Here is a 15,004-nt window from a genome sequence, read left to right as displayed (position 1 = left end):
TCTAAAGATGACAGTGGTTAAAATGTCCGCAGTCAGTCTATATTCCGGCTCCCACCACTAAAGCTGCACCAAGGAACAGTCAATAGTGGATAATTTAAAGAGAAACATTACTAAAAACAAAGCCTAAGAAAATGAGAACTTAGCAATGCGGTGTCCCATCAACATCTTCTGCCAAAGTGCCTAACTGCACATTTTTTCTACTTCACCAACCATTAACGTTACACCAAAGTTAATTTCCTGATAATGGCCTTGGTTCTCTGCTCCAATACTATCCCGGTGCAGTGCAGTGTTCTACCCTTACCAAGGCAAGTTCAGTTACACTGGCATAAAACTAGCGTAACAGAGTGGAGTATATGCCCTGGATGAAATCCTGGCCCCCCAAAGTCAATGTGAGTTTTGCCACTGACTTTCACATGGTCAGAATTTCACTCCTTCTCTCTTTCTTTCTCTTTACTACTGTGAAAAATAAAATAAATTTCTCTGTTAATATCAAATTTTACCATAATTTTAGTAACACAAGGAGACAACAACCAGCATCTAACCTTGGCTAATGTCTTAAAATAACTGTGTTTATTGTACAATTTTAAAGGCAGTAACAACTGCAGGATGGGTTTTAAAATGCCTCTGCACAGTACTATCACAGGCAAAGATTTAGGCTGAAAATAGCATCTCTTTCAGATTCACAGGAGGAAGTGCAGCGGGTTACTGTTTTTCAAGAACCACACACCAGTTTCCCTGATCATAGTAACTCTTTTGAATTCTTATGCAATCCAAGGTTTTGCAGGCTGCTTCCAGTTCTCCTTCACAGAACACATGATAATAGCGGTGGAAAACAGGACTGAATTCTTGAAATTCCTTAGAACCAGCTGGAAGCTGAAGGGCTTTGACACATTCCCCTTTCTTGTTAGTGCCCCCTTTCAGGTGCCAGGGAACCAGCACATCTTGAGAATGAAAGGATGTTCTGTTAGTATGAACAGGCAGCTTGGAGTGAATTACCTGCTTTGCATTGCCGCCTTTGTCCTTAGAGTCATTAAGGACTCGGTCAGAACATGCTGAGTCTTGGCTACCGTTGTCATGCATTTGATCACAGAACAATCCCCAGGCCACATCTGTATTGATTTCCTCCTCTTTCCCTTTACTAGCTCTCTTTTCCTTAAGGTACTTTGACTTCTGTTTGTTGTATTCTTGTTCCATTGCCCAGATGTAAATGAGTGCCTTTCCGCCAGGCCTTAGGAGCCGGGCTAATTCACGGACAGCAGCCAGTCTTCTCTCCTAGTAATGAAAAGACTCAATGAGTACATATGAAGTTAGTGCATAAGCAGGAACACAATGAAATGGAACTGACAACAACACCACTGCTGCAATGAACAGAAATGATTCCTCCCTGCTCTACCCCCAGGTATGAAACAGACTGGAGATTTTTTTTTTCCATCCTACTTTTTGGTTATGTGATCTTAGCCTGACAAAAGTGAGCATACTCCCTACTAGTGGGTGATGATGAGTAAGGGGGCAGGGGAATAATTCATTCATAATGTAGTCAACCACTATGCACACAGGCTAGGCCAAAGCTTCATGGGAACTACTTTTTGTCTACAGTATGTGGTAACATCAACTGTATTGATTTTATTTATTTTTATTACAAGTAGCACTGAGAGGTGCCAATTGAGATACAGGCCCCATTGTGCTAGGTGCTGTACAAACACACAGTCCCTGCCACAAAAATCTTACCATCTAAATAGACAAGACAGACAAAGTGTTGTGATCCCCACTTTATAGACGGAGAATTGAGGCACAAAGTCTCAGACTGAGCCAGGAATTTAATCAATGTCTCCTGCATCCTAATGCAGGGTCTTCCTCTCAAATGTCATTAATTGTAACTAGACCAAATGAAACATAGATGTCTATACAATCAAACCAAATTCTTAAGAGAATGTGGAACAATTCTATGGGGGTCTGCACAGAGTGGGAAAATGACAGGGACAGTGATACCACTGGAGATTCTGTTGTCTAAGGAAGTCTTTGAGTTGTAATACAGATATATTGCAATCTTATCACCTAGGACAGCATGCAGCAAGCAATGGGAAGTGATTGGAGATGCAAAAGCAGCTGATAAGGAGGAGGAAGCACATGAAGACAATTTGTGGGGAGGAGCAGAAGTGAACCAGGTTAGCTGGTGTGCTCTGCCTGCTGATCATCATACTAAACTCAGTCATTTCTCTGTCTATCATGTCCTTCTTCCATTTTGTCTGTCGTCTTCACGTGTTTCTCATCATCTGCTTAGATTGTAAACTCTTAGAGGCAGGGACTCTACTTGACTATAAGGTAGATAGAAAGCTGGCTAGATAGTTGGGCTCAATGGGTAGTGATCAATGGCTCCATGTCTAGTTGGCAGTCGGTATGAAATGGGGTGCCCCAAGAGTCGGTCCTGGGGCCGGTTTTGTTCAATATCTTCATTAATGATCTGGAGGATGGCGTGGACTGCACCCTCAGCAAGTTTGCAGATGACACTAAACTGTGAGGAGTGATAGATATGCTGGAGGGTATGGATAGGATACAGAGGGACCTAGACAAATTAGAGGATTGGACCAAAAGAAATCTGATGAGGTTCAGCAAGGACAGGTGCAGAGTCCTGCACTTAGGACGGAAGAATCCCATGCACTGCTACAGACTAGGGACCAAATGGCTAGACAGCAGTTCTGCAGAAAAGGACCTAGTGGTTACAGTGGATGAGAAGCTGGATGTGAGTCAATAGTGTGCTCTTTTTGCCAAGAAGGCTAGCAGTATTTTGGGCTGTCTAAGTAGGGGCATTGCCAACAGATGGAGGGACGTGATCATTCCCCTCTATTCAACATTGGTGAGGCCTCATCTGGAGTATTGTGTCCAGTTTTGGGCCCCACACTACAAGAAGGGTATGGAAAAATTGGAAAGAGTCCAGCGGAGGGCAACAAAAATGATTAGGGGGCTGGAGCACATGACTTATGAGGAGAGGCTGAGGGAACTGGGATTGTTTAGTCTGCAGAAGAGAAGAATGAGGGGGGGGATTTGATAGCTGATTCAACTACCTGAAAGGGGGTTCCAAAGAGGATGGATTTAGACTGTTCTCAGTGGTAGCAGATGACAGAACAAGGAGTAATGGTCTCAAGTTGCAGTGGGGGACGTTTAGATTGGATATTAGGAAAAACATTTTCACTAGGAGGGTGGTGAAGCACTGGAATGGGTTACCTAGGGAAGTGGTGGAATCTCCTTCCTTAGAGGTTTTTAAGATCAGGTTTGACGAAGCCTTGTCTGGGATGATTTAGTTGGGGATTGGTCCTGCTTTGAGCAGGGGGTTGGACTAGATCAGGGGTCGGCAACCTTTCAGAAGCAGTGTGCCGAGTCTTCATTTATTCATTCTAATTTAAGGTTTCGCGTGCCAGTAATACATTTTAACGTTTTTAGAAGGTCTCTTTCTATAAGTCTATAATATATAACTAAACTATTGTTGTATGTAAAGTAAATAAGGTTTTAAAAATGTTTAAGAAGCTTCATTTAAAATTTAATTAAAATGCAGAGCCCCTCCTGCCCAGACCGGTGGCTAGGGACCTGGGCAGTGTGAGTGCCACTGAAAATCAGCTCGCATGCCGCCTTCGGCACGTGTGCCTTAGGTCACCTACCCCTGGACTAGATGACCTTCTGAGGTCCCTTCCAACCCTGATATTCTATGATTATATGTTTGATGTGTGCAGTGCGTCCAGAACCTAGCACTTCGGGGCCCTAATTTCTGACAGATTATTCTAGGAGCTACTGCAATACAAATTATTACTATTATTTATATTTGTATTATAGTAGTGTCTAGAGGCATCAACCCCATTGTGCTAGGCACTGTATAAACACATAGCAAAGAGATGATACCTGCCCCAAAGAGCTTACAGTCTAAGTAATCTAAACAAATATTAAATCTACGTAATAATAACAACATAAAGATGCAGCAGAGGCCGATCTTATCAACCACCCCACATGTGACATCTCTTCACCTTATGATCCTTTTAATGCCAGGGAGCAGGGAAAGTGTTGAAAGTTTTTGAGGAGGAAGGTGTTGCAGGAGACAAGAAGAGAAAGGAATCAGAAGGGATGAAGTGGCTATATCCATCCCCATAGGCCTTCATCCTCCCTGTCCATACCTTCTCCTCTTTTCTTTCCCTCCCATTTCCTTACGCTCCCACTTTCGAGATCCTCTTTTGCCGTTCACTTTCCAATGGGACAAGCTGGTGACCTCTTGTGAGATCTACAGATGTGAGAGTGGACTTACTGCTGTTGAAAAATGGTGGATTACAGCAATGGAGATGCAGGCATCACAAGAACTATTTCGAACTGGCACAGACAACGCGTCACAGACAAACGCCTGGAATTTCTTTTCTCCACAGATGTCCACCAAGTTTTGGCTACGATCACAGCCAATCTGTAACAGAAAGGGTATTGTTAAACTGCTGGTTTTCACAGGAAAATAGTTACATGAATGGCTCCATCAGTCTCTTCTGTTCAGACACTCACTGGATACATTTTAGTAAAAAAATAAGTTTTAGTTAAAGGGAGGAAAAAAAATAGTCCAAATTATTTTTTTGTTGCTGCTCATTTAAAATTAGCTTGTGGGGTACTGGACTCTCAGGCTGTTGATTATGGATCCTTGGTTCTGAAAAGTGTGAGTCAGAATAGCCTTGGGACTGCTTGGGATAGTTCTCAAGGTACCCAGGCTATGAACCACCTTGTTACTTCCTGCCTCCAGCATGAGGGAGCCTTACCTGTGCTAGCTGGGGATTTGCTCCTTAACACCACTAGCCTGCCAGGCACTCAAACACTCTCCTCTGGGCTATGCCAATCCTGTCTTTACCTTGCAGATTAACAATCGATGGGTCGCAGTCCCCTTGAAATATTCCCCTGTGATATCCATCCCGACACTGGCTACTCACAGAAATCCCACATCCCCTGCTTTAAAAGGAACAGTGCACCCCAGTTTACCACCCTTATATCACCACTCCTGTATAATGTACAGTACTTGTGAGCACTTATAATAAAACAAAACTTATAATAAAACAAAAGAAACTTTAATTAAGAATAGGGATTCCACTAGACAAGAGAAATGGAAACAAATGGTGACAACAGAAAACAAAATCATACAACACGAATAAGGGCCTGTGCTTATTAATGACCCTTCCTATTTAATAAATAGGTTTTCCCCACCCGAAAAGTTCAGTCTGTTGCAGAGCTGGCTGGCTTCCCAGGAACCAGGATCCAACCTTTCATGACCCCCCCACCCAAGATATCTCCTCAGTGAATGGATGCAAAATGTCTTTCTCTACCCTGTGATATACTGAATCAGTCTTTTGTCTTTACTCACAGCCAGGGTGATTTCTGGTCTGGTATAATGTTCCCTTTTTACCTCCAAGTGGTTTCAATTGTTTGCAGTTATCTTTCATGGTTTTCCATTGACTGTTCGGAAATGGGGCAAAGCTAGACAATTACAGACTAACCAGGGAGAGATGACAACTCCCTCCTGCTTAAATGGATCATCACCGAGTCATCTGATTCCCTGGTGACTAACTTTTACTCTAAATCTATAAGGCATCATTTCAATATAGTTACATTATTCCTTAAATATTACCTGTACATGCATCTTGTAATGATTATGAGTATTAATAAATTACAAGCTTTCAGTAGAGATCTCACATGCTATCCTGTATGGATAAATACCATGAAAGTGGTGTATTAGGTGTCAGAAACTGTTCATTGGCTACTTATTATCCAACCACTCTGCACCGTGTGAGCAGTGCAATGTGTTTGACTGGTAACCCCTTGCCTTTAAAAACTTGGGTAACATCCAACAACTAAACTCCTGTAACAATGGTAAAACTCTCATTCATTGACTTCATTGGAGCCAGGATTTGGCTCCCAGATGCCAAATTTTTGTCTGATAAAATTTTGAACCGCAAAATACTGAACTCCCAGAGTTGGATTTTCCAATGGAATAAAGCAATTGAGCTCTAATTCTGGTGGTGCTGCTACTCGTGTCGCTGTAGTAATTGCTATAAAGATTCAAAACACATCAACACTTCCTAGTTTCTGTTTGAGTACGGGAATGTGTAATGTGTCGGTATAGACTTCCCAGCCCCAAGGGAGATGGGCCACAGGGTCAGTCTTAGGGCAGATTTCATAATATGATATTTCCTTAGTTTGTACTTTCCTCTGCATTCAAGTCAAGAGTGAAGAGAAACAGCATCTACAAACATCCTTTTACATGCCTTACATCAAAAGAATAAATCAGCGATGAGCAAGGGACTTCTGTAAAACAACCCTGCAGTGATGCACACATCTCTTTGATTTCCAGGTCTGCCACTTGTATTGAATTTAATAATCAAGCTACCAAAATATATTTCAAATGCATGTTGGCTGGAAATATTAAATTTAATTTTGTTTTAAACAATCATCAATAGGCAGATAATGGAAAACAAGATTCCTAAATAATATTTGCTGGCAGTGTTTGTTTTATTTGAAACAAAAAGAATTCCAAGTCAGCCTGAATGGGAGAAGAATAGCAAACAACATGTTCTGACTAATCAGTTTACTAAAGGTGACAGCATAGTTTAAATTAAAAAAATCTCTGCTGCATTAATTTGTAAAAATTACTATATGGCGAGAGAGTGTAAGAAAGAGCTGAGTTATCCATAATACTATCACATTTTCTAGGTTCAATCTAGCTTAGCTTTTGAGCATGCAATTAAGGCTTGTTTGCAAATTTCCAGCCAAATTTTGTGATCTGACTCAGGCAAAATTCGTATTGACCTCAGTCAGAGTTTTGCCCAAGTGAAGAAACTGCAAGATTTGGCCCAGAGTAAATGTAACTGTTGCGAAAACTGCTGAATTGACAGCTCAGGAAAATGGAATCCTTTTACACAATAAAAGCCAGGTACAGCATGGACAGCGGCACTGCAAATTTGCACACACTGCCCTGCCCAAGTGCCTCAGTGCAGCCCTGAAGGGATCAATTTAATGTTGTTCAATTTCTATTTTTGGCCTCTCCACAGAGCTTACCAAAACCTGAGCCAAATGGTGCCTAATTTGGCTGGTGATTGATAGGAGGAGGATACTTGTCCATGAAGAACTAGGCAGAGATCCCAACTCGTTTCACATTGGAAACCAATGGTAGTATCTTCTGATCACTCTCGCCCTGAGCTGAATTCAAACTGATGACCTTCATGTGATAGGCTCGACAGCTCATTACCAGTCTGTCACAGAATCCCCTACAGTTCCTGCTACAGGGGCTGGCAGAACCTGACCATGCCCAGTTACCTACACTGGGTGGTTCCAGCTTTCCTCTGAGTGCCACCCTGCACTGGGCTTGGATCACAGGTGCCGACTTTCGTCTGTCCGGGACAATTTGGCCCTACATTTGTACAGTAGAAATGGGCTTGGTAGTGTGAATGAAATAAAAACCACAGAAATGACCTTGAAAGAGACCACACTGTACACTAACGAAAACCAGTAAACTGAAACTAACTGAGAAGAACAAATCACAGGACAGCCAGAATGTGAGGTCCTAATTTGCATCTAAATTATATGAAATAATTGTGAAGTCAGGCTTACTTATAATGTCATACTTATTAAAGTGACTCCACTGCCCAAAACAAAAAGATTTGATCTTGTGATGAACAAGGAGACCTTGAAACATGTCGGTTACAATGCATAGCGGATCTACAAAAGGTTCACTAGGCTTAATATAACATTGCATTTAATGTAATTATGATAGAACCCGTGTGTATATGCATAAGGACTGAACACAGAGAATCACCATAAATCTGTCTCTTACAGGAATTAAGCAAGTTTAAGATCCTTACTAGGATAAGCACAATATGACTTTTTTATATATAGTTATCAAAGAATTATAATTCCCATATGCCATCATTTTATAGTTTACAGTGTGAGAACTATACCTTGTATCACTTCAAAATGAATACACATTGGCTCAAGTCTTTTAAAAACAATGAGCCAGACCCTCAGCTAGTGTAAACTGGGTGAGTTCAATGGAGTGGCCCATTATTTTTTATGATATTTTTTTTTCCACAGTGGGGAGGCGATTTTGACCTGTGAGATGTTGTCCGGCATTTACAGCCAGAGACAGGGAGTCAGAACTCTGGGCTCCGTCACTGACTTGCTGGGGTGAGCTAGGGAAAAATATCACTTCACCATCAGAGTGATATGGTGAAGTTTCATGTTCACAAAGCATTTTGGAGACAGAGAAGTGCCCCCGTATTATCATCTAGCAGACCCTCTCCCTTACATTGCTCTCTGAGCCTCCAAGCCCAGGTCGAGAGACTCAGACTCTTGGGTCTCATGCTACTGCACTGAAAATAACTGTGTAGACGCTGCAGCTTGAGCTGGAGCTCAGGCTCTGAAACTTGGGGCAGGGGATGGACTTTAGAGCCTGAGCCATAACTTAAGAGCGCTATCTACACAGCTATTTTTATCACGATAGCATGAACCCCGTGAGCCTGAGTCTGTCGCTTCCCATGAGCCTGGGCTCAGAGGCTCTTTGCTGCTGGCTGATAGACGTACCTTACGTGACCCTGGTTCTCATGCAGCAAGATAACCATATCCCTATGGCAAGACAGTGCAGCCGACTGTGTAAACAGGACATGGCATGCTCAGTCTAAATGCATAGGTGCGTCTTCCTCTTTCCCCAGGAGTTCTCTGCAGCATTTCCATATATAGTTACACATCTTAAGGCCGGGGTGGGGAGGGGGAGAGCGGGGGAGTAGTATGATCACCTAGAATGATCTGCAAAACACAGATCATAGAATTTCACCCATGGATTCCTGCATCAAACCCAGCACTTCTGGTTGAGCAAAGGCATCTCTTTTGGAAATTCATTAAATCTTGATTTAGATGTTTCAAGTGATGGAGAATCCATCACATTCCTAGGTAAGTTGTATATTTTTAAGGGTCCCCCCTTTTCTTATCCGTTTTGGGAATCTTTTCAATCTTCTCTTATTTCAGCAAATCAAGCTCCTTGCTTTGAACCACCTGAAGTCTCTTATCTGCATCAGGTACTGTAGCTGAATGTTCAGTTGAGCATGGCCTCAAGTCTAATCATTCTAGCAGCCAGGAGTTTTACACCTTTTATTATTTCCTCGAAGGAGGCTTGCATCTCAGGTTTAACTGGTTTTATTTTAGACAGCAATCCCCTAAATGGCTGTCTCTGTGGCACACACATTCTTATCTTTCTCCATTATTCTTTGTGAATAGAACATTGGCCCACAGGGAGTTCCACAATGGATGCTGCTGCTTCTCTCTGGTTGCTTGCAAAAAAAGCACTTAATGTAAGCATTGCATTACTGTACAATCATTCCGGGGTTGCAACCTTTAGACACTTGTTAGTTGCAGTTTCAGGGTCTTCTTGATTTTCTAAGACCTCAGCTACACTGCAATTTCAGTCACTGATGTAGATCCACCAGGGAAAGCTACTTAATGTAGACATGGTTTACACTAGCGTATCCAACTCTGTTTTACACCAGAGTAAGCTGCACTGGCAAAAAACATATCTGAACTGGGGTTTGCAGCTGGGCAGGTGAAACCCCATTGTAAACAAGTTCTTAGTCACTTAAATTACCACATGTGGGCTGTGGAAGAGCAGCGCTGCTAAGGAGCAGACCATGTAACCCATTAGACTGAAGAGAGAAATGGAAGAATAAAAGGGAAGTTATAGGGAAGGAAGGTGGGGATTGAGAAAAATGGGCAGAGCGGTGATTTGTAAGCACTTCCCGCAGCCCCACAGGCAGATTCTTTGGGGGTGGGATGGGGAGGAGCATGAAGCAGACCTACTGTCACTACTGGGCTTCTAGCAGCCCAGCTGCCATAGTTTCATCCAGAGGTGGCTGCATTTCAGTGGTGAGTAAAAGGATTCTAATAACATATAGTTAGTAAAGTCATATGGAATGGAACCTGGGGACAAAAGATGCTAAATAAAGATATTATTAATGGCATCACAACCTGGGAGAGGCTAAGTCCTCAGCCAAGTTTAGGTAGAGATAGATAAAAACACTATTATGTTGCTGTGACAGAATGCATCCCTGTGTTCATACCCTACATGTTGTTGTAATAATGTCTGTACAAGGTATGTCTTGTGAGGTATCATTTAAAAACTCATAATTTGATGATCAATAATATGGCAACATGCACATAGCAGTGTTGTATATAACGTTATGAACATATACTGAAATCATGTCTGAAGTATGTTTCCCAGATAAGTCTGGGAAGTGGCTAAACCAATTCCTCAGAGACAAAGGGCAAGCTGACGCCTCAGCCAGGTGTCAACAAGGCTAATGGACCATTCCCTGCTAAGTGGCCATTCTTTGGCAAGGAAGGGGGCCAGCAGGGACAAAAATCTACATCTTAGCAAAGAAACAGCATGGAGTTTCCTTTCTTCACCAGACTGCCTGTAGCCTTGCTCCCAGCTGGAAATGCTTCTCAGAGGGGGGACAGGACTATAAAAAGAAGGGACAGACACCCCAAAACACCCCTCTTTCTCCCTGCCACCTCATTCTTGAGGAGACAAAAGGAAACAGCCATTGGACTCTGGAGGGGTCTAGACCTGAGAGTTTGGGCAGTAATCTGCTGGAGCATGTGATGAGAAAGTCTGCTTTGCAACTAAGTTAGTTTCTTAAGTAGATGCTAGTAAACGTGTTATCTTTATTTTTCTTGTAACCATTCTGACTTTTATGCCTCATTACTTGTACTCATTTAAAATCTCTCTCTCTTTGTAGTTAACAAACTTGTTTTATTGCTTTCTCTAAGCTAAGCCAATGTGTTTAAATTGAAGTGTCTGGATAGCTATTTAAAATAATAAAATGGCATATTTTTCCTTTAAAGGAATACCAGATTTAATATATTTGTACTGGCTAGGAGAGGGCTGGACAGTACAGGACAGACATTTCTGGGGGAAGATCTGGGTCTGGGGGGGATGTTGGGGTCACCCTGCCACATAGCCCCGGCTGGTAAGAGCCACAGTGAGGCTGGCTGGCTGCAGCACCCACAGACATAGCTGGCAGTGACACACATGCCAGAGGCTGTTTGTGAGCAGTCCAGGTAGGAGGCTGTAGCAGCAAGGCATTGTAAAGTGCACCCCAGGTTACAGAGCCGGGGTGACACAGCTGCTCATTAGCCTGGATTGTGCCCCAGTATGTCACAGTATTCCATCATTATGTATATTCTTTGCACTTTACCTCATTATAACTAACTCCACCTGGTGGAATTAGTTCATTTAAGTCTCTTGGAACCTGATTGATTCAACTCATCTGATGCCGATAGAGAGAACGACATCTAATTCTGAAATCCAACCACCAAATGAAATTATATGGCTCCCCAGAGAAACGTTTCAGCTATAACTAATAGCATGAGAGACTCGAGGAACCAAATTACATTCTAGCAAGCGTGCGCACACGCACGCACACACATACAGAGCAAGAAAGACGACTACAGCCACAGCGAGACAGAAAAATTCCCTTGCTTTAGCTGGTCTGAGTCAGACCTTTAGCATTTCCTTCACGTAGTGTTTTGTTTTCTACCACACAGAACCAAGATGCCTTTGGAAATAATATGCTGTGTCTAAAATGGGAGGTTCATCTCTCACTGGCATAATATCAGAAGCAACCCGTATACATCAGTATGTTCACTTGTTTTGTGCTCCTTGCTCACCTGTTCTTTTGGAGTTCTCCCTTCATCCCCCAGCCACCCCACCACAAGAGCTTTCACCCCTTCAGTTACTCTTTATTGAGAGAGTAGGACAATGGAGGCTCCCCAAAACAGACTGCCTGCCCAGTCTTTAGTCAGTGCAGTCTGACCACTACCCAACACACAGAACTGGCTCCAGGGATACTTTGTAAGTCAGTTCTTCCTATCTGCTTTCACATGCCACCAGGCTCACTGAAATGCCATCTCCTCTGGGAGGACAGCATACCGAATGCAGCCCTGATACTTCCACCAACTTGCACTAATAATGCACCAAACCTTTTACTCCCCTTCCTGAAAAAAGGTACATTTTATGTGATACTCTAAATCCTGGCTGATCCTAGACTGGGAGGGGAAATGGAGTGGGGAGAAATAGACCAATGTCTCACTGCAGAAAAGGTAAAATGCTATATCAGAATAACTTAATACTTAAGTAAATCATTAATTAAAGTTTGTAAAATACTTTGCGATCCTTGGACAAGGGGTGCTATAAAAGTGCAAATTTGCTACAATAAAACCCACCATTTTACATCTTATTTATTACATTTCTCACTAATGTCAATATTCTTGCCAAGGTCTACTTGATACACTTCCACACAGTAACTGTTTGTTTGCATTTTCTATCAAAGTGCCATCCCAATTAAAAATGGAAATTCTGAAAATGCAAGGCTACAATGCCCTTCAAGCTTATGCTGTAGCTCCTTGGGGATGCTGTACCTTCCCATGTGCATTCACACATGACCACCCCTGCTTCGGCATGCTGGAAACCTGGAGTCAGATCCAAAGCCCATTGAATTCAATAGGAGTCTTTGCATTGACTTCAGTGGGCTTTGAACTTAGGTCATTGTAGTGGCCTAGGCTGAAATATGGCATTATAAGAAAACAAAAGCCCTGGACGTAGATATCAAAGTTGTGCTTAAAAACAATGACATAACTGTAACGAAAACCAGCTAAAAAAAACCAGGGAATTGTTTGGTGAAAATCAGTTTCTCTGGCTCCTTTGCATACATTACAACAATGAAATACCTGTGGGAGTCAAAAAACCACTGGGATCTCATATTTTATCAGATGCATAATCTTCTGTCAGTTTCTGTCCTAACTAAATGAGGCTCTGATTCCATCTCTCACTCAAAATTCTTCACCTGAGTTTCTGATTGTCATGCAATTGCTGTTCTCTATTGTAACAGAATAATACAGCCATTACAGCATAGCTGGTTTTGTTGAGTGTGCCTGAATTCATGCTAGTTCCATTGTCACACAATAATACCTGACTAGACAAGGCTCTGTGTAATCATCTAAAGAAAGTCAAGCAAACACAATAGCACAGACAGCTGTGGGGACATTTTCAGACAGTGCCTAAAGATTAAAACACCATGAGATGTACCTTAACTTTGAATTGCTGTTAGAGCTGCTATTTAAAGTACCCTTTCTAAAAATGGACTGTAACCTCTACAGCACACTGCCTACACACAGAAACTACTTGTCTCAGTTCCTTCTCTTTACTTGCCAACATCTGCAGGTCAAAATACTTCAGGCTGCATAGCAGCATTGATATATTTATGCCTTAATAAAATAACTCAATTTCTCAGCAATGTGTCACTGCCTCCCGTCCTAGAGTATCTGGGCTGAGAGTTCTGAATAGGTGTTATGAATACAGAGAGACCTCTTAAAAGGAACTAATAAGTATTGTCATGTAAGGGCAGACCACAGTTACTGAGAAAAATGCTGGGTCAAATACCTCCATCAGTCAAGGGGGGGAAATGGAGGAAAGATTTGATTCTCTGTATCTTACTCCTGGGGGAATTCTGCGCCAAAAAATTAAAAATTCTGCACACACTATTTTAAAATTCTGCAAAGCTTATTTCTCAAAGCTTGTCCTCTTGCTCAGAATTGAGGGCATAAGAGGCAGTGTGGACCAACACCTCTACAGTTCCTTCTCTTATTGTGAATCCTGTCATGATTCACAGCAGAGGGGACGGAGGGTGGATACTGGAATACAGATAGGGACCACACATCTCAAAGAACCTCCAGTTACAGGTAAGTCACTCTTTTCCTTTGAGTGCTGGTCCCTATGTGTATTCCACACATGGGAGATTAGTAAGCAGTAGTCAAACAAGAGGTAGGTGGGATGAAATGGCACTTCTCTGCCTTTTTTTGGAATGGGATTGCATGAGGCAGGAGTGTATCATGCTACCCTGGCTGGATCCATAATTGCCTTACTGATGAGAGGACCACTCAACTGGGAGCTGAGGGTTGCAAGATGTCCAATAGCCTATGTTGAGGTATTTGGAGGACCTTCTCGAGCTCAGTCTGGAGCTCAGATGCCACTTTTTGTACAAGCACCTGATATTGCCTGTGATCATCAGGGAGAGATGGTGAAGACAGGGTGACAGCCTCATCTGGGGAGAACAAAGAGATGACCGCTGGAACCATCAGATCCAGATCAACTTTCTTCTCGTCATACTTTGATGGAGCCATTGGTGTTGGCTAGGATAGATAACGTTCATGCATGGATCCAGGGTGCCTAATGTAAGGACCCCAGAGGCCCCAGTAAGGCCAATGTGATGGGTCAATAGGTTGGGGCCGACTCCATAGCATTGAGAACCATCAGACCCTTGGAAAGTCCTATCTTGGCACAGGACTGAACCCTAATCTCCTGGAGCTTCTGTCTGGACTCGCCTGCCTATGTAGGGACAGAGGTTCATCTGGGGCCTCCAACTCATTCAATGAGAGGGTTGGTTCCCAATCGACCATTACAACTGTCGGTAACGATGGATGGGTACTCAGGTTCGCTCTGTGTTCTTGATGTGGTTTCTTCTTCAGTGTGACAATATCTCTAAATAAGGTCCCAAGGGGACAGGGAACTGAGGATAAGGAAGGGTAAAAATGTCCTCCGGGGAGACACAGGTCTCAGATCTTCTTAGGGTGCTGTGTTGGTACTGGGACAGAGTCTGATCTGGATGGTGAAGGTAGTGGATGCCAGTTCTTGGTTTATATGTCAACACTGAGATCGGTATCACATGTCATGGAGCATCACATTCTTTAGAGGAGGTTTACTCAGACCTAAGTCTATCTGGACCCATGTACGAAGACTCATCTGACTTGGATGGAGTCAAGGAGGGATCCTTTCTTTTCAGGGCAGATTTTGAAGAGGAACTGTTCTATGATTGTGAGTGTCCCCTTAAACTCATGAGAAGCCTTGGATTTTTTAGGCTTGGAAGTTGTAGATTCATCTCCTGAGTTCATG

The 15,004-nt window shown here is 42.7% G+C and overlaps 1 protein-coding gene across 6 annotated transcripts in view; it reads right to left on the bottom strand.

Annotated features, from left to right (window-relative positions):
* Positions 1 to 538: 538 nt before the first annotated feature.
* Positions 539 to 15,004, bottom strand: part of ALKBH8 (alkB homolog 8, tRNA methyltransferase) — an 86,359-nt gene continuing 71,893 nt past the window's right edge. For all 6 annotated transcript variants that reach the window (XM_034758850.1, XM_034758851.1, XM_034758848.1 and 3 more), the window contains 2 exons: positions 4,289 to 4,438; positions 539 to 1,272 (listed from right to left, as the gene is read on the bottom strand). In XM_034758850.1, coding sequence (XP_034614741.1) covers positions 703 to 1,272; positions 4,289 to 4,438 — 720 coding nt within the window. In that variant the 3' untranslated portion in view covers positions 539 to 702. The remainder of the gene's footprint in view (positions 1,273 to 4,288; positions 4,439 to 15,004) is intronic.

This window comes from Trachemys scripta, chromosome 1 (assembly GCF_013100865.1).
Source record: "Trachemys scripta elegans isolate TJP31775 chromosome 1, CAS_Tse_1.0, whole genome shotgun sequence".
In the NCBI taxonomy this organism is placed as follows: Eukaryota; Metazoa; Chordata; order Testudines; family Emydidae; genus Trachemys; species Trachemys scripta.
Note: the sequence above shows the minus strand (reverse complement) of the source record. Positions and strands in the feature narration are given on the sequence as shown.